General features: G+C 42.3%; 1 protein-coding gene across 5 annotated transcripts in view; it reads left to right on the forward strand.

Moving 5' to 3' along the window:
* The window catches only part of ryr1b (ryanodine receptor 1b (skeletal)), a 79,412-nt gene that overhangs the window by 19,936 nt on the left and 40,325 nt on the right, over positions 1–19,151 (forward strand). For all 5 annotated transcript variants that reach the window (XM_028572666.1, XM_028572673.1, XM_028572685.1 and 2 more), the window contains exons 4-44: positions 1,510–1,584; positions 1,762–1,840; positions 2,204–2,316; positions 2,404–2,503; positions 2,812–2,908; positions 3,007–3,081; positions 3,460–3,616; positions 3,756–3,920; positions 4,086–4,207; positions 4,467–4,653; positions 5,322–5,457; positions 5,552–5,647; positions 6,069–6,187; positions 6,416–6,549; positions 6,647–6,888; positions 6,983–7,175; positions 7,712–7,928; positions 8,027–8,131; positions 8,536–8,639; positions 8,758–8,841; positions 8,931–9,090; positions 9,301–9,448; positions 9,595–9,800; positions 10,594–10,768; positions 10,947–11,155; positions 11,245–11,591; positions 12,028–12,163; positions 13,078–13,238; positions 14,075–14,237; positions 14,356–14,442; positions 14,724–14,950; positions 15,153–15,597; positions 15,682–16,236; positions 16,367–16,567; positions 16,829–16,940; positions 17,038–17,181; positions 17,339–17,612; positions 17,845–17,962; positions 18,064–18,196; positions 18,749–18,843; positions 18,949–19,084. In XM_028572666.1, coding sequence (XP_028428467.1) covers positions 1,510–1,584; positions 1,762–1,840; positions 2,204–2,316; positions 2,404–2,503; positions 2,812–2,908; positions 3,007–3,081; positions 3,460–3,616; positions 3,756–3,920; positions 4,086–4,207; positions 4,467–4,653; positions 5,322–5,457; positions 5,552–5,647; positions 6,069–6,187; positions 6,416–6,549; positions 6,647–6,888; positions 6,983–7,175; positions 7,712–7,928; positions 8,027–8,131; positions 8,536–8,639; positions 8,758–8,841; positions 8,931–9,090; positions 9,301–9,448; positions 9,595–9,800; positions 10,594–10,768; positions 10,947–11,155; positions 11,245–11,591; positions 12,028–12,163; positions 13,078–13,238; positions 14,075–14,237; positions 14,356–14,442; positions 14,724–14,950; positions 15,153–15,597; positions 15,682–16,236; positions 16,367–16,567; positions 16,829–16,940; positions 17,038–17,181; positions 17,339–17,612; positions 17,845–17,962; positions 18,064–18,196; positions 18,749–18,843; positions 18,949–19,084 — 6,832 coding nt within the window. The remainder of the gene's footprint in view (positions 1–1,509; positions 1,585–1,761; positions 1,841–2,203; positions 2,317–2,403; positions 2,504–2,811; positions 2,909–3,006; positions 3,082–3,459; positions 3,617–3,755; positions 3,921–4,085; positions 4,208–4,466; positions 4,654–5,321; positions 5,458–5,551; positions 5,648–6,068; positions 6,188–6,415; positions 6,550–6,646; positions 6,889–6,982; positions 7,176–7,711; positions 7,929–8,026; positions 8,132–8,535; positions 8,640–8,757; positions 8,842–8,930; positions 9,091–9,300; positions 9,449–9,594; positions 9,801–10,593; positions 10,769–10,946; positions 11,156–11,244; positions 11,592–12,027; positions 12,164–13,077; positions 13,239–14,074; positions 14,238–14,355; positions 14,443–14,723; positions 14,951–15,152; positions 15,598–15,681; positions 16,237–16,366; positions 16,568–16,828; positions 16,941–17,037; positions 17,182–17,338; positions 17,613–17,844; positions 17,963–18,063; positions 18,197–18,748; positions 18,844–18,948; positions 19,085–19,151) is intronic.

Raw genomic sequence — 19,151 nt, forward strand, 5'->3', positions numbered from 1 at the left:
TAACGAATATTTTAACATTTAACTACAGCTCCTGTAAATCTTAGTCACAATTATGCAATCAATACGTCAGCTAGGATGTACAATAGTAGATTAGATAGATAGAATAGATTTTGCTAAGAATGTGGACAGAAAACCCCATTTTTCCTTTTTTTTATTTTTAAAGATTGATGAAAGAAACCATGTCTGGCTGATGATAGCACCCAAGAGAAGCTCTCTATTTGCAGCTTTTTATTAGTTGCATTATCGTGGGTAGTTTGGTCAGTTCCTGGCTTCACAGGACTTGGAAGATGTTGATGAGCCACGCCTTTCTAATTGTGAGCAGGAGGATGAGAATAGCAGGGGCATAAAGCCCAGTGGAGGGTCCCACCCACCTCTGTCAGGGGTGGATGGGGAAACCGGATACCCCCAGAGCTCTGGACAGGCCTATCTCCCTCTTAACTCACACATACACACACAACCACAAAATCACACACCACCAACTGTCCTCACCAAGCCTAGCGCTAATGCAAGCTAATGGTATAGTGCTACCACTTGACATACCTGCCCCTAACTCATCCTTGTGGATCATGGGTGCTTAACCCTACAGAAAGGCTTAGCATTATCTTCCTGTTGGTTGGACTAAATGATTGTTTTGGCTAATCTATCTGTAAATGTTGCATTAATTGTGTTTTCTTGTTGCATTATTGCTGGATGTTGCGATATGGTAGGATGGATTAATGTTATGTTTGCCTTTTGTGTGAGATTATAATCGGTGGTGACTGGATTCAAAGTCTTGAATTTGTTTCGCTTTGTCAGTCACATCATTGTGATACTTTGTATGAGAATTATGATTTATAGAATAGCATTGTCCCAGTTTCAGCAATATCTCTACACTGCTTTGTTATTGATGTTCATGTTGTTACTTTCTTGTATTTGCATAAGAATGGACCCCAACATGTTCTGTACAGTATTTGTTTTGGGAAAAAGTCATTGTTTCGTGATGCGGAGCTGTTAATTATTATTGCCTACAAATTACTTTTTTGTTGCTCAAGAATATAACAATAAACATTTGACACGCGCTCAAGTTGTTAATTGCCACAATTGTTTACATTCACTTTGCCATCCGTCCAATTCTATTCTTTCCTGTACGGAGGTACTAAAATAAAAACGAAAGTAGAATCGTTTTATTGGTCCCCAAAGGATATACTTGGACTCAACAATCTATGTTTACTAATCATATGCAACAGTAATATTTATATACAGCAATATCAAATTCAATATACAGTGCTACATACTCAATAGAATTTTATAAAAAACAGTTAAACAAACAGTGTCCGTGTAAGTTGATGATGTGTTGTGATTACAGTTATTGACAGTTTGGACTCTTAATAATGGACTCCTATGACCTCTGGAGCTTCTGAAATATATCCATTTTTTCCCCCTCCCTGTCTGATGAAGGTATAGTTGAAGTGTGTGGTGGGTGTTTACAAGCTGGTCTGTTAAATATCTCTCTATCTTCTTCCCCTCCAGTCGTCCCAAGGTGGAGGTCATCGTACCTTACTGTACGGTCATGCCATCCTTCTGAGACACTACCACTCAGGCATGGTAAGACTCCATCCAAAGTTGTTTTAAAGAAAATAATGAAACATTTTTAAATAATAAACTAATTGAATAAAAGGATGGCTTTAATTCCAGTTTCTTCACTCTGGTTTACAGCCAAATTTCTGTCTGCATTTTTGGCAAAGTTGTGGTCATGTCCCGAATAAAAACTTTCTCCCCCAGTACCTGAGCTGTTTGACTACATCTCGGTCACTCACGGACAAGCTGGCCTTTGACGTGGGCTTACAAGAGGATTCCACTGGTAAAACCAAACATGGAAATCATTTTTCAAGACACAACTGAATGCTCTTTTCCAAGCCTGATTACTGAAACTCATTATCCTCAAGTAGTATTGTTAAATTGTTGTTGTTTAGTCTAATAAGGTTTTTGAATTTTGCTAAATTGGCCATCTCGAACTATTGACATTAATGGAGTCAGCAGTGCATATCTTCTATTGCAGTGCTTTTATTTCACTTTGCAGTTTGGCTGGAAACATGGTTACTGTAAGGGAGCAATATGTTATAGGTGAACAGACAGGGTTTTTGTTTCAATATACTTGGAGTGAACATATCAGTGTTAAGTCTCAATATTTGTGGGGAGACTTAGGTTGCTCTTCTTCTTGCAGGTGAGGCATGTTGGTGGACCATTCATCCAGCCTCCAAGCAAAGGTCAGAAGGTGAAAAGGTCAGGGTGGGTGACGACCTAATCCTTGTCAGTGTGTCGTCTGAGAGATACCTGGTAAGACCCCTCATAGTCCGTCCACCGTCGAAGATTTAGACATATATAAGCTGTGCTAAACTCGATCTTCTCGTCCTCTGTCCTCAGCACCTGTCCTACGCCAGTGGGGATCTTATGGTGGATGCCTCCTTCATGCAGACTCTGTGGAACATGAATCCGATTAGTTCCGGATGCGAACTAGCTGAGGGTACAAACCTGCTTAACACATTCTGCTCTACAGCCACCAATGCTGTGCATCCCACGCAATTCGTATAGACACGTGTACACATATACACACATACAGGGTTCAAAATTAACGTTTTCGTTTACCATCCAAATGGCTAGTGAATGTTCAAATTTTACCAGGCACGCATTAAATTACCGTAGTATGGTGCTAATTTTGAAGCCTGGACACACACATGTAGACGATCTACGTGAGTTATGGTTATATTAACTGTGAGCTTACATTTAACATAACTTAACATTACTCATTGTGGTGCGCATTCCTCCTCTCAGGGTTTCTGACAGGAGGTCACGTTCTCAGGCTGTTCCACGGCCACATGGACGAGTGTCTGGCCATCTCTACACCGGAGGAAGGAGAAGAGAAGCGCAGGTGAGAGGAAGAGGATGCAGAGTGATGCTGAGCAGCATAATATCCTGTTAATCTGATACCATATGATTGTATGTGTCTCTGCCCTGACTCTGCTACAGTATGGCTCACTATGAAGGCGGTGCTGTGTGCAGTCAGGCTCGATCCCTGTGGAGGTTGGAGCCTCTCAGAATCTGGTAATTGTCCCCTCAGTGCATTTGCCGAAGAAATTAAACTGTGTGCCAGATATGCTTGTTGAGAGAATTCTTTTGTGAGTCAATAATCTAAGAGTATCCACCCCTATATAGTTATTGAAACTGTGTAAACATAAGCATTGTTGTGATAACATTTTTTAGTTAGTTGAAAAAATTAAATAAAAATAGCAAATGTGAGAAAAGGGAGAAGAGGATGACAACAAAAGTCCCCGACAATCAAAGTGATTACATGTACGTAGTGGTTACTAGTAAACCTCCACATCACAAGGACAACGTTTTTTAACAACAAACATGATAATGATATAGCAGTAATTGAAAGACAATTTGGCTTTTTGATGAACTTTTTTTTTCTTCCGGCAGCTGGAGTGGTGGCCACATGAAGTGGGGGCAGTCTTTCCGTATTCGCCACATCACCACAGGCAGGTACCTGTGTATGGATGAGGAGAAGGGTCTGTTGGTGGTCGACCCAGAGAAGGCCAACACCAAACTTTCTGCTTTCTGCTTCCGTGCTTCAAAGGTCAGAATGAACACTTTTAGTTTCTCTGGACTCTTGCCATTGGTTTCTGTTCATGTGTTGTTATGATATAATTTCTTCTCTCATCAACCTCTCTATTATTTCCTCCTACCCCTCTTTTCCTCCTGGTTCTCCTGAGCAGGATAAGGTGGAGGTGGCTCCGAAGCGTGATGTTGAGGGGATGGGCATTCCGGAGATAAAGTATGGGGAGTCCATGTGCTTCGTCCAGCATGTGTCCACAGGCCTGTGGCTCACATATGCCGCCCTTGATGCCAAAGCTGCCCGTTTGGGAATGATGAAGAGAAGGGTTAGGATCTACTCTGGGGATCAAAATAAGATAGAAACTGTCCTAATAAGGGCTGCCCCAGTGTCTCACCTGGGTTTGCGTGCCCCCCCATATACTTACCGCAGGGTTGAAGTCTGACCCGCGGCCCTTTGCTGAATGTCATTCCCTCTCTGTCCATGTCCCCAGGTCATTCTGCACCAGGAGGGTCACATGGACGATGCCCTAACTGTGTCCCGCTCCCAAACTGAAGAGTCTCAGGCTGCTCGAATGATTTTCAGCACTATAGGCCTCTTCAGGCAGTTCAACAAGTAAGTTTATACATTTTAAAATGTGCATGGATGAGTAGAAAATTCCTCTTTATGGTAGGATGCAGTAATCTTCATAGAACATTCTTACTGGCATGAGCTAGACCTTACCTGACATCTTCAATATGCTCTCATTTGTGTATGGTATTCACAGCATTATAATGTGACCATATCTTAATCTGAAATATGCAAACTTTGAATAGGGACATGTTTAAAAAAACAACAACAAAAAAACATTTGTTGCTGACTTGTGTTCTTCTAGGGGTTTGGACTCTCTGAATGCAAAGAACAAGTCACCAGGGGCTGCATCGCTTCCTCTGGAGGGGGTCATCCTGTCTCTTCAGGATCTCATCTTCTACTTTCGTCCTCCCGAGGAGGAACTGGAGCACGAGGAGAAGCAGACCAAACTTCGCTCCCTGCGCAACCGACAAAACCTCTTCCAAGAGGAGGTAATCTGCATGCTGCCTGCAAAGTCTCACACACCTTCAGACTTCCCATATCTATTGATTTTTACTGTCTGGTCTTATAACTAAAATATATTCGCAATGCAAAGGGGAACTTGCACTTTTGACACCATTGAGGACTTTTATGCCCTGATGCAGTTTTGTTAACTTTTTTTTTTTTTACTATAGCATAACAAACACTTATACTTGTTTTTATCACTTTTGAGGAGATTGTGATAACTTGCATGTATTCCCTGGAGGTTTACTTAACCTCCATCACAGGTACCCTAACCTACATATCTAAGTCCAACCCTTACCAAAACCTTAAACTGTAACTTTAATTTTGACAAAATCCCACTCTTAAAGTATCTGGATTATTCCATTCTCGTACCCAGATGGAAGATGAGTGCACACATACTGTATGGCTACAATTGTGAGGACCCTTATTGACATAATGCAGCGTTTACCCCTAACCTGAACCATCACAGGGTCTTTCCTAACCCCCATCTTTTAATTAACCTTAATAATTAACCCTAATTCTAAGAAAGCCGCAATACTGCCACCAAAAGCAACATCAATATTTCATTGATGTTGCTTTTGGTGGCAGTATTGCAAATAATGATGTATGCATAACCTTTCATGTCGCCCATGTTTTGTCTTTCTTTTTTTCTTAGGGAATGATCACCATCGTGCTGGAGTGCATCGACCGCCTGAATGTGTACAACACGGCTGCACACTTTTCTGAATTTGCCGGGGAGGAAGCTGCAGAGTCCTGGAAGGAGATTGTCAACCTTCTTTATGAGCTGCTGGGTAAATAAATCACCATGAACCTAAAGTACACATTGAATGCCATCTGCATTAAATGAAGTAACATTATGTCACTCTCTGTATCTCCCCTGAACAGCTTCTCTAATTAGAGGAAACCGCTCTAATTGCGCGTTGTTCTGTGACAACCTGGACTGGCTGGTCAGCAAGTTGGACCGTCTGGAGGCCTCTTCAGGTATCAGATGTGGCCCACTTATTCACCTCCCACAAATTAGAGTTGATCCTTTAGAATTGACTTATTGCTTGTAAGGGTTGGCTGGAGCTACTGTAGACTACTATTAGATACAGCTTAAACATTTAAACTGCTGTGAGCCTATAAGATCTGTGTCACCAAATGTCTATGCTGAAGACTTACCAGGATTTGAATGGAAGTCTCCTCTGAATAGATAATGGGTGAACTTTTTTGCACTTAAGTGTTTTGTGTAATTGATTTTTTAGCCATTTTTTATTTCTTTTGAACTCTATTCTTATTAAGGCTATGTTTTAATTTACTAGCTTTATTACTGCATTATTATTTTCTCTTATTGAAGCAGTAACTGTTACTGCCGTTCAAAAATGCTAAGAATTGATCATATTTCTCCTCTCTACACGTTTAGGTATTCTTGAGGTGCTGTACTGTGTGCTAATTGAGAGCCCTGAGGTTCTGAACATCATCCAGGAGAACCACATTAAATCCATCATCTCTCTCCTGGACAAGCATGGAAGGAACCACAAGGTTTGTCTTTTCTCACTGCCAGGAACGGGTTGGGAAAGTAACATTAGCCGGCAACAATTAATTGGCTCCAGCTGCAGATCCAGACACATAAGCAGGTGGTGATTTGGAAAGTTATAGCATCCTGAGGGGATGTTTGACTCATAAAAAACACTTCTTGGTTATAGAATTCCTATAGCAGTTTTAGCCAGTGGACGACTACGTGAATTGTCTGTTTCGTCCTGCCTTTAGGTCCTGGATGTCTTGCGCTCTCTCTGTGTGTGTAACGGTGTAGCTGTGAGGTCCAACCAGAACCTCATCACTGAAAACCTGCTCCCGGGTCGTGACCTCTTGCTGCAGACCAACATTGTAAACTATGTCACTAGGTACTTGAACTGCTGTTAAGTTGTTCTTCAATACCGAAGCTACAGGCTGTTATTCGTCAGGGTTTTCTTTCTCATATTTTTCTTCTTGTGTGCTCAGTATAAGACCCAACATCTTCCTGGGTACATGCGAGGGGTCCACGCAGTACAAGAAATGGTACTTTGAGATGATGGTAGACTATGTGGAACCCTTTGTGACGGGGCAGGCCAGCCACCTGCGTGTGGGCTGGGCTATGACCGAGGGATACAGCCCCTACCCTGGAGGAGGAGAAGGCTGGGGAGGCAACGGTGTGGGAGATGACCTGTACTCCTACGGCTACGATGGACTGAATCTGTGGTCCGGTAAGATGATTCCCCCAACTTATTTACTATGCAATTTTCCATGATGCTGTATGTCTTGTTACATGACTTCCTCGCTCTCCGCTGTGCCGTTCAGGTACCGTCCCCCGCCAGGTGGCTGCGCCCAGCGCACACAGCCTGGCTGCAGACGACGTCGTCAGCTGCTGTCTGGATCTGAGCGTGCCCAGTATCTCTTTCCGTATTAACGGCCACCCAGTCCAGGGCATGTTTGAAAACTTTAATGTGGACGGCCTCTTCTTCCCCGTCATCAGCTTCTCTGCTGGAGTCAAGTAAGTACAAAATAAAAATAAGCTGGTTCATGTATTCACCATTCAACCGATTTGCATGGCAATGTCCTAATTTAAGCAGTACAGCAGTGAATTAATTTACCAAATATTTATGCAGTGCAATTAGGCATGTGCAGAGGCAGAGTTAACAGTTCATTAGGAGGCTTGTGTCCTACTAATGTAGTAGTACACGTAGAGAATGACAAAATAAACTGGCAGAATATGATGAATACCTACAAACAAATTAACTCTCAAATAATCCCTCTAAACTCTAGTGTCTTGTCACCCAGAAGAGATTTTACAGTTGCTGTGTGTAATGATCCCTCCCAGTGCTGAGATGGGGCAAATGGTAAATTGGGTGATGCGAGCAGTGAGGGAAACACAGGCTCAGGAATTGGCACAGAGATTAAATCAATGTTTTCTTTATTGTGAGTCTTATAAAGATCAAGGCACTGTTGCCGTACAGGATTTAAGTCGTAAATAAAGATCTCTGCCAAACAAAATAAAGATTTGGACTGACTCTGTTTCTGTCACCTCAGGGTCCGGTTCCTCCTTGGCGGTCGTCATGGAGACTTCAAATTCATGCCCCCGCCTGGCTACGCCCCGTGCTACGAGGCTCTGTTGCCTAGAGAGAGGATGCGTATTGAACCCATCAAGGAGTACAAGCACGACTTCCACGGCGTACGCAACCTGCTGGGTCCCACGCAGTCCCTCACCCACACCTCCTTCACCCCCTGCCCTGTGGACACTGTTCAGGTAAAAGCCCCAAACCTAAAAATCGGAATTTGATCGTGTCATTAAAGTATTTGCTACATAAGTTTCTCTGTGTTTGCTGACTTTCCTTGGCTGTATAGATTGTGTTACCACCCCACTTGGAGCGTATCCGAGAGAAGCTAGCAGAGAATATTCACGAGCTCTGGGCTGTCACCCGCATTGAGCAGGGCTGGACCTATGGGAGTGTGAGTATGGAGTCAGCACTGCAATACAGATGCAACAGTACAGTATAGGAGTTTTGATTTGACAACCTCAGATTTAGAGGATTTGGAGCTCTTCTGTAATGTGAGAGTAGTATTTCAAAACACTACTGTATGTATTAATTTTTATGACATTAGAGTGTAGTTCATTGTTTAATATTGGCCCAATATGTGACTTATCAGTGTTTTAAAAGGACTTCTGTTATCTCCCTAAATTCCAGCATAATTAAAATCTTTATTGATAAGTGTCTTCAGTTATAACAAACAGTATGAGAACAATTGATTCAAAATAAATCTTGATGTAGAAAAGGGATTGTTGAGGCAAACAAAGCATAACTTAATTGGCGATTTTTTACTAGTGAGAAACCTACTGTAATCTTCCTCTACAGTTCAGGGATGACAACAAGAAACTCCATCCGTGTCTAGTGGACTTCCAGAGTCTCCCTGAACCAGAGAGGAACTACAATCTGCAAATGTCTGGCGAGACTCTCAAGTAAGTTAGTAATTAAGGTTCTGTAGAGGTGTTGGTTTGAGAGATGTGAGGGTAAGAGGGTAGTGAGGTTTTAATATCCTCCGGTGTGATTGTTAATGCCTGTGCCGTTATCCCACAGGACTCTCCTGGCGCTGGGTTGCCATGTTGGTATGGGTGATGAGAAAGCAGAGGAGAATCTCAAGAAGATCAAGCTGCCCAAGACGTATGGCGACAAAGATATTTCTGGCTGTATAAACTAACGAACATTATCTTTTAAGAATATCTGAATATAAGCTTCTGTCTGTCCTCTAGCTATGTGATGACCAATGGATACAAGCCTGCCCCCCTTGACCTCAACCATGTCAAACTGACCCCAAATCAGAACCAGCTTGTAGAAAAACTGGCAGAAAATGGGCATAATGTTTGGGCAAGGGACCGGGTACGACAAGGATGGACCTACAGTATTGTGCAGGTATTCATTTCAAATTCATTATAAATCCTTTATTAACCAAATGATCTATCTTAAGACCATGTCCATTTACAGAAAGGTATAATCCAATTTAGGCTAAGCCCAGGTGCAATTCCAAAGTTTTAATGATTTATTTGTAAATAAGAAGTACAACTAGTCACCCTTTCTTTTTCTTTTTTTTAATATCAAGTCGAATTCTGTTACGCTTCTCAGGACATCATGAATAAGCGAAACCCTCGTCTGGTACCTTACAACCTGCTGGACGAGAGAACTAAGAAAACCAACCGAGACAGTGTTAATAACGCTGTCCGCACCCTCATTGGCTATGGCTACAACATTGAGCCTCCAGATCAGGAGAGCTGTAAGTCAGCTTACATCAAGGCAACATTTGTTGATTAAATGCAGAATATCAAGCAATGTCAAAATGCCTTAACCCCAACTTGTACATCTCGAATTTCTTCATACTTCTTAATCTTTATTTGTCATTTTTTTCTCTTTTGCCTACAGCTGGCCATGGCCTCGAGAACACCCGCGGTGATAAGGTACGAATCTTCAGGGCAGAGAAGTCGTACGCTATCACCCAAGGGAAGTGGTACTTTGAGTTTGAGGCTATAACCACGGGGGAGATGAGAGTGGGCTGGGCTCGTCCAAGTGTCCGCTCTGACACTGAACTGGGAGCAGATGAACTGGCCTACGTCTTTAACGGCAATAAGGTCAGTCTGCATCTTTGGTTCACCTTTTTGGTTCAATCAGTGTCAGTCTAATGTAATCAAGTTTAGACTGGGAAAATCAAGTGCTTATCAATTAGGGCTGGGTATTTATACTCAATACCTTTTTAAGGTATGGAGCAAAATACAGAGTGGTATTGAAACTTCTCCAGTCAAATGATACCTGCATTTGATCCTTTTTGTACCCAGACTATTTGTATAGTTTTGCTCGCAGCCAGCTCGATTTAATGCAGCATGGGAGCTGTTAGCTACAACCCATACAGTGTGTGGTGTGGTGAGGTTGAGCACGGTGTATTTGACGGACTTGGCAGTTCAGCCAGTCAGACGCTTCCATTCACATGAAGGGTATTAAATGAAATAGAGAAAAAAAGGTTTCAAATGAAGTACTCCATTGGTATCGGAATCACTTGAAGGGTACTGGTATGGTAAGGTTTTAAATGATACCATGTCGAAGTAGGTCATAAGCTGTGTACATTTCTTTGCAAAACCATTTTAATATGTAAAAATACAAATTGGATCCTTTCCAGTAAATGCACTCTTTAGTTTTGCCCACTAATAAAAATACTGAATTTTGAAGACATTTTGAGGTGTGATGTGCCTTAATTTGTAAGTGGGGCTTGTAAATAAACCACTTCAGTGATGAAAATAGAAACCAAGTCTAAGTAGTCAGAAAAGATTACAAGCGCACACCTAACAATGATGTCTCTTGTTTTTATCTTTTGAATGGAAATTGGAAGTAGTATTGTATAGATAATTTATTTATTGTAACCATTTCCAGGCTCAAAGATGGCATGTTGGCAATGAACCCTTCGGTCGCCAGTGGCAGTCTGGTGATGTAGTTGGTTGTATGATTGACCTGACTGATATGAACATCATGTTCACACTCAACGGAGAAATGTTGATCAGTGACTCAGGCTCGGAAATGGCGTTCAAAGACATTGAAATCGGGGAAGGTAAGAGTCATTTAACCTTCTGCGATCAGCATAAGTAGCCGTTACCGAAAGGAGGCGTCTCTTAACATAAACCTTGTTTGGCGTAACTTGTTCACAGTTTATATAAGATATTAGCACAACTTTAAAGCAATTATATACCAATTTTTACCAATAACATTCCTGTGGTTTTACCCCTTAGGTTTCATACCAGTGTGCGCCCTAGGCCTGTCTCAGGTTGGAAGGATTAATCTTGGGCAAAATGTGAGCAGCCTGCGATACTTTGCCATCTGTGGCCTGCAGGAAGGATTTGAACCTTTTGCCATCAATATGAAGCGAGACATTACCATGTGGTTCAGTAAAAGTTTGGCCCAGTTTGTGCCTGTACCCAACGAACACAATCATATTGAGGTAATTACTCAGTGACACGTTCTATGTTTAATGAAGCTAGAACTTTAAAACCATATTATTTATTTATCTCGAAACATGTTATCTCATAGGTCTCCCGTGTGGATGGGACTGTGGACAGTGCCCCCTGTCTAAAATTGACCCATAAGACGTTTGGCTCACAGAACGCCAATACTGATATGATGTTCCTCAGACTTAGCATGCCCGTCCAGTTTCATGAGACTTTCAAGATCACGGCAGGCACAACCCCTCTCACGCGTTCCCTCACCATACCCGAGGAGGATGTGGTAGTGGTGGAGCCTGACTCAGAGTTTGAAGTTCTGAAGAAGTCTGCCGGCCGCAAGGAGCAGGATGATGAAAAGAAGGAGCCGTCTGTACCTAAGGAGATCTCTATGGAAAATGAGAAGGACACAGTGTCAGAAAAGGGAAAGAAAAAAGGGTACGTGTGGCAGGCAGTGTCTTTTTAGAGAAGAGTAACAGGCTTAGTATTAAAGGTGCAGATTATTATGTGAATAATTCATCCATTTTCTCAGTATAAAAAAAACAGTTCAGAGAGTTCATCCCCACTAAGACTCTGTGGAGTATCTCAGTTTGCTATTAAAAACGTAATGTTAAATTACAAATGGTCTCTTAAACAGCATCACGAGTGCACCCTCCAGCAACCATCACAACAGTAGACAGTTTTACTCTTGTGTCCCTTTGTTTTGTTTTTATTTGTTTTTATAAAGAAATGTGCAATTGACTGTGCTACATGCAGTTCATTGATGTTACATTATGTGTTTTTTTTATTAGTTATTCAAAAATTACCTCAATTTAATTTAGCAGTGAGGAAAGTTGTTTAGTGCACCCTTAAGATTATATTCTGTGCACATTAGATTCTTCTCAAAGGCCAAGAAGGTTGCCATGACACCTCTCTCCCCTCCTCCTGCCCCTCCAACGGTGCCACGTTTGGTGGAAGATGTGGTCCCGGATGACAGAGATGACCCTGACACCATCCTGAATACCACCACTGTGAGCTATTCATTATTATTTGCTCATGCTAGATTTTACAGCACATGTTCAAATTATCCCTACAGTATGTGCAAAGTCCATGGTTTAGGCTGACGATATGCTAAGTCTGCTTATTGGGACTTTATTGTATATTAGGTTACATCATACTACAGTATTTAAGTTTAGTTTAGTTTAATTTTATTTCTGTGTCATGCCAAACATTTTGGCCCATCCCACATGGGATTACAAGACACCACAAAACTATTTAGCAAACGTCTTCCAGTCGCATATACAAATCATTCGGAGAAATACATTAATACAAATATATACGTACATATATATATATATATATACACACACATATACACACACACACACAAACACAAACAGTATATACAAACAACAAATCCTCATCTACAGATCATCTCAATAAAGAGCTTTTTTCCTCTTCTCCCAGCCTTTCTCAAGATAACTGGCTAATTTATATGTTTCACATGTGAACAGCCATCTCAGTCTTTGAGCATCATCCATATTAACCAAATCCATCTCTGCTTTTATCTTGATAAACAAAAAATCACACTGTTCACAATAAAAGGACAGTAGAAAACAAAATGGAACTCATTTTCTGTATCATTCAAACAACACATGGAACAGATCCGTTTTTGCTCTTCTAAATTAACATATTGCCCTGTTTCAACAGTCAAAGGTAAAACACCAGATCTCACTTGAGCACATAGAGATCTTTGCCTTTTTGACAAATTATATACAACATAATTCTCTGTATCCATATTCAGGTTTTATCATCACAAAAATACGCAATTTTGGCTAAGCCCATATATCGTCGGCCCACTGCTTTTTGTCTTTAGCAAACACAGTTAGTGTAGCATCTCTAGATATTCCAATTTCACAATCTTTTTTTCTTTTTCTATTTTCAGTATTACTATTCTGTGAGGATCTTTGCTGGGCAGGAGCCTTCTGGTGTGTGGGTTGGCTGGGTCACTCCTGATTACCACCAGTATGATCCAACCTTTGACCTCTCCAAAGTCCGCACTGTCACTGTTACTGTGGGAGATGACAAAGGCAACATACACGACAGGTTAGTCCACATTTTAATGGTATTCTATTTCCAAGAGAAATGCCAGTACTTGTACAGTCTATGTACTTTTTATTTATTCATTCTTGTTTTAAAATATAAGTAATGTGGATGCCCGTATAGCTCAGTTGGTAGAGCGGGCGCCCCTATTTACTCCTCGACGCAGCAGGCCCGGATTTGACTCCGACCTGCGGCCCTTTGCTGCATGTCATTTCCTCCTCTCTCTCCCCTTTAATGTCTTCAGCTGTCCTGTCAAATAAAGGCCTAAAATGCCAAAAAAAAGAATCTTTAAAAAAAAAAGAAAAAATTTAAGTAATGTGATTTAGGCTAGCAGTTCCACATGGCAGTAAGGACGAACAGCAGTGACATATAACACTGCTAAATTGTAAATATCTAGGGATGTAACTGTCTCTTAGAGCTACCTAATCGTGACTGTCAGACTAAGTAACAGTATTCATTCATCATTAAGGAACTTGATAACTGTCTTTCATATCTTGTGGTGTCCCCCAAGGTTGAATACTTGGGCCCCTTTCTTTTCCCTCATTTATGTTTCCTTTATGCTACATCATCCAAAAATACCACGTCTCTTTCTACTGATGTACTGATAGCACCTACTTACCTTCAAAGGTAAATAACTGTGAAAAAATAACAAAATTGTCTCCAGGACATAAAATCCTCAGATATTTTTCCAACCTAATGAGAAAAAAATTATTCTCCCCTTTGTTTTGCTATTCTGTCTCTGTGCTGTGCTCAACTGTAAAATGTGTCAACTGCCATATAATAGACATGAAGAATGACTTGAGTTTTAACAAAGCAGTGTGTTTGCTTTTTCTCTGCAGTATGAAACACAGTAACTGTTACATGGTGTGGGGAGGGGACCTGGTCAGCAATCAGCAGACCCGCTTCAGCCAGGAGGACATGGTGGTTGGCTGCTTGGTCGACCTTGCAACAGGTCTGATGACCTTTACAGCCAACGGAAAGGAGATTAACACATTTTACCAGGTTAGGAAAGACTACACAGTATAGGTTGTGTGTGTGAGTAAATTCATCTGCGTTTTTCCGACTTGGCTTCAGATGAGTTGGAAGAGTTATGTTACACTGTGGAGGTGTTTTATTCCAGGTGGAGCCCAACACCAAGCTGTTTCCTGCCGTCTTCGTTCAGCCCTCCAATCAGAACTTGGTGCAGCTGGAGCTGGGAAAACTCAAGGTGAGAAGCTACTTTTGCTCAGACACTGAAGTACACATTTTTTTTAAAGTCACTTTTTTAATTCTGCTTAAAATATTCTTCACACCTTCTTCCTCTCATACTCCATTCCGGTTGACATCAAAACTTTTATAATGTTTATCAGTAAAGTGTATGGATCTACACTGCTGACAAGAGTCTCTGCTAACTAGAGATTAGAGACTAGATCCATTGCTTTCTCCCTTTTCAAGTCTCATTGTCTACCTGTTTTTATCTCCTACCCCTTTGCTCTTTCTCCCTCGCAGAACATCATGCCCATCTCGGCGGCCATGTTCCGCAGTGAGCGTAAGAACCCGGTCCCCCAGTGCCCCCCCAGGCTGGATGTCCAGATGCTGACCCCAGTTATCTGGAGTCGTATGCCCAATCACTTTCTCAACCCGGAGGTGGGCCGAGTGAGTGAGAGGTTGGGCTGGATGGTGGAGTGTACTGAACCTCTCATCATGATGGCTCTGCACATCCCAGAGGAGAACAGGTCAGAGACCGTATCCCCAGCCATCCGTCTGCAGATACTCAAACTACATTTTATCACAATAATCCTGTGATCGTGTGAATCCGGAGAATTTATATTTATGGATTTACCTGCAGTTGTAACAATTGTTTTTTCAGGGTTAAGATAATTGCTCGGCCATGTTACCTGATCAGTTTTGATCTTTGAGTCTGTCTTTGTTTCTCAGGTGTATTGACATCCTGGAGCTGTCGGAGCGTCAGGATCTGATGAAGTTCCACTACCACACCCTCATGCTCTACTGCGCTGTGTGCGCACTTGGCAATAACCGAGTGGCTCATGCTCTGTGCAGCCATGTGGATGAATCCCAGCTTTTCTATGCCATCGAGAACACCTACCTGCCTGGACCTCTCCGCAGCGGCTACTACGACCTGCTCATCAGCATTCACCTGGAGTCTGCCAAACGAGCGCGTCTGGGCACCAACAGGGAGTTTATCGTCCCCATGACCAAAGAGACTCTCAGCATCCACCTCTATCCTGATGCAAAGAAGGCCCATTCCCTCCCCGGTGTTGGCCTGACCACCTGCTTACGGCCCAAACTGCATTTCTCATCCATCAACTTTGTCGGCACAGACCCTGACTTGTACACCCTTAGTCCTGTTTTCCCCCTGCAGGTAAGAAACAAGAGACCGGTTGCATTGGAAAAATGTAATGACATTTTAGTTGCCTTTTGCTTATTTTTATCATTCCACCCACAGGAGCTGAAGACCAGGGCGATTAGCATGTTAACAGAGGCTGTGCTGGATGGTAGCCAGGCTATGCGCGATCCTGTAGGAGGCAGTGTGGAGTTCCACTTTGTCCCAATCCTGAAGCTGATCAGTACATTGCTCATTATGGGCATCTTCAACGATGAGGACACCAAGCACATCCTCAAGATGATCGATCCAAATGTTTTCAGTGGAAAGGAGGAGGCGGAGGAGGAGGAGGAGGGAGAGAAAGCTGAAGAGAGTGGAGCTGCTGAAATAAGCGAGGAAGCAAAGGAGGAGGAAACTGAGGCCGAGCTTGAGGACGAAGGGGTCGGTGATGAGGGAGAGGAGGAGCCGCAAGATTTAGAAGGAGAGCCTAAGGAGGAAGGAGAACAGGAGGAGAAGGAGGAGGAAGAGGCCAAAGAAGGAAAAGTGGAAGGAGAGAAGGAGGAGGAGGAGGAGAAGGAGAAGGAGGCAGAGGTAGTGGAGGCAGAAGTGAAAGAAGAGGAGGATGGTCTGGAAGAGGGATTACTCCAGATGAAGCTACCAGAGTCCGTCAAACTGCAGGTCATTATATTTTATATTTAAACAATGTCTCCCATTCATCTGTATGCATCTGCACAGAATTCATATTCTTAAAATGTGTTCCATTTGTAAATTACACATCTACAACTCTTTTTCATATTATCTCTTTCAGATGTGCACACTCCTGCAGTACTTCTGTGACTGCGAGCTGCGACACAGAGTGGAAGGCATTGTGGCCTATTCAGACGGCTTTGTCAATAGTGTTCAGAAAAACCAGCGCGTTCGCTACAACCTGTTAATGAGAGCCTTCACTATGTCTGCTGCTGAGACTGCACGCAAGACCCGCGAGTTCCGTTCACCACCCCAGGACCAGGTACGGTGTTTTTTTTTAAACCAGAATTACAATTAAATATGTGCTATGGGGTATACATGTTAAATTGGATTGAGTTATACATTGATACTTTATTTCTAGGGACAGTGAAAACTGACATTGAGATGGGCTTGTCCCAAAAATTCTGGGGGTTGGTTTGTTTTCAAAGGAACCGCTAGAAATGTATAAAGTGCCTCAGACCAAACAAGAAGAAGCAAATCGGACATATGCTGATGGGGTTGTCTTACTGTATTCCCCTTCAAGGTTCTTTTGCTGACCAACTTTAAGCACAGTCCAGATGATGAGATGAGTCCGGTGCCTGAGGAGGTGCGGGACAGTCTGGTAGAGTTCCACGTTGACCTCCTGCTTCACTGCGGTGAGAAGTTCTCAAAGATGCTGTGTGTTTTTGTACTCTGCAGATGTGAATTACTTTTGTTAAGTATTTTGGGCTGAATTTCCATTTTACATTTCAGGTATACATATTGAGGAGGAGGCAGAGGAGGAAGAGGTGGACTCCTCACTGAGAGGCAGACTCATCAGTCTGGTGGAAAAGATCAAGAGCTTGCGCAAGAAGGAGGAGGAGGAGAAGCCAGAGGTCGAGGAGGATCCAAAACCCAGTAAGAGTAACAGCCAAATAACTTGTTAGATATTTGTAGGACTTGAACGACTTCACTCCAAAAAATTTTCAAAATCTGCCTTTTTAAATCCATAACCATCGAACACATGATATGACACAACAGACATACTGTCCCTCTCTGTGTCCACTTCACCAAGACTCCCTTCAGGAACTGATCTCCCACACCATGATCCACTGGGCCCAGGAGTCGTTCATTCAGAACCCTGAGCTAGTCCGTATGATGTTCAGCTTGCTCCACAGGCAGTATGACGGCCTTGGGGAGCTGATCCGAGCACTGCCCAAAGCCTACGCCATCAATGCTGTGTCTGTTCAGGACACCATGGACCTACTTGAGTGTTTGGGACAGATACGTTCGCTGCTTATTGTCCAGATGGGCCCAGAAGAGGAGAGACTCATGATCCAGAGCATTGGGTCAGTGTTGGGGGAGGGGACACGTACTCCCCAGCAGCTGTAGTTGTGATAAAGATGGGACGTGATATTGATATCAAAATCTTGATATTATTATTTTGTATTTTTCCATTAGTAATATATTTTTGTGAAAAGCTTCAGGCTTATCCTTCCCTGCATTCTCAATCTGCAATTGTTTTCCAATGTCAGTTTAACCAGTGAATCTAAAAATATGTATTTTTTCTAATTATTTCAGGAACATCATGAACAACAAGGTGTTCTACCAACACCCCAATCTGATGAGAGCTCTTGGTATGCATGAGACTGTCATGGAAGTCATGGTCAATGTGTTGGGCGGAGGAGGAGACTCGAAGGTAACTTGTGATGAGTTTCTGATTGTCTAATATCATTGTTGGAGTGTACGCCTTCCAGCCCCAAGGTAGACAGAATGTATCTTTTCCCTTTTTCTCTCCAGGAGATTCGATTCCCCCAAATGGTGACCAACTGCTGTCGTTTCCTGTGTTACTTCTGTCGTATCAGCCGACAGAACCAGCGCTCCATGTTTGACCATCTGAGCTACCTGCTCCAAAACAGCGGCATTGGCTTGGGTCAGTGTCAGCCCCCTATCACACTATTCACTGTACAGTAGGGCTGAACGATTTGGGGAAAGAATCTAATTGCGATTTTTCTGCCAGATATTGTGAATACAATTCAAGATGTGATTATATATATAAAAAAAAAGTTTAGGTAAAGTTCAATATTCACTGGGTAACAGATAAAACATGTCATGGAGCATTATAACATGAGACACACACTGCTCTATATTCTTATGCAAGGTTGAGAACATGGATATGAATTGCCAGATATGAATTTTCTTTTAATAAGCATGGAACATTGAACAGTCAAACACAGAACATTTAAAGTTAGAATAATACTAAAACAATAAAATAATCTGAGTATTTTCCTGTAAACTGAAAATTCTGATATGCCTCAGTTCAATAGCAACATCTAAATTACATATTGCACCTTCTACTATCATGTTAAATAAAGTAACAAAAACATAAATGAAAAATCCACGGAAAATAGGACATTTCTGTATGAGCCTGTGTAGCATTACGCAAAGAACTGAGAAATACAGACTTATTATTTTACATTTGCAGGCATGCGTGGGTCCACACCTCTGGATGTCGCCGCGGCTTCTTGCATTGACAACAATGAGCTGGCCCTGGCTCTACAAGAGCAGGACCTGGAAATGGTAGGAAAAAAAAAAAAAACAAGAACAAAAAACACAAGAACGGGTACAGTGGACTTGTTAGCTTATAATCTCTCATGGTGTCTCTTCTCATGCGTGTTGATGCAGGTGGTGACATACCTGGCAGGCTGCGGTCTGCAGATGTGTCCAATGCTCCTTTCTAAGGGCTACCCTGACATCGGCTGGAACCCCTGCGGAGGAGAGAGATACCTGGATTTCCTCCGCTTTGCTGTCTTTGTTAACGGTCAGCACCCTCCATTTAATGATTACATTTGTGGTTTTGACTTGTGGTAGTAACAGTCACTAACATT

The sequence above is a fragment of the Perca flavescens genome, chromosome 3 (assembly GCF_004354835.1).
Source record: "Perca flavescens isolate YP-PL-M2 chromosome 3, PFLA_1.0, whole genome shotgun sequence".
Taxonomy (NCBI): domain Eukaryota; kingdom Metazoa; phylum Chordata; class Actinopteri; order Perciformes; family Percidae; genus Perca; species Perca flavescens.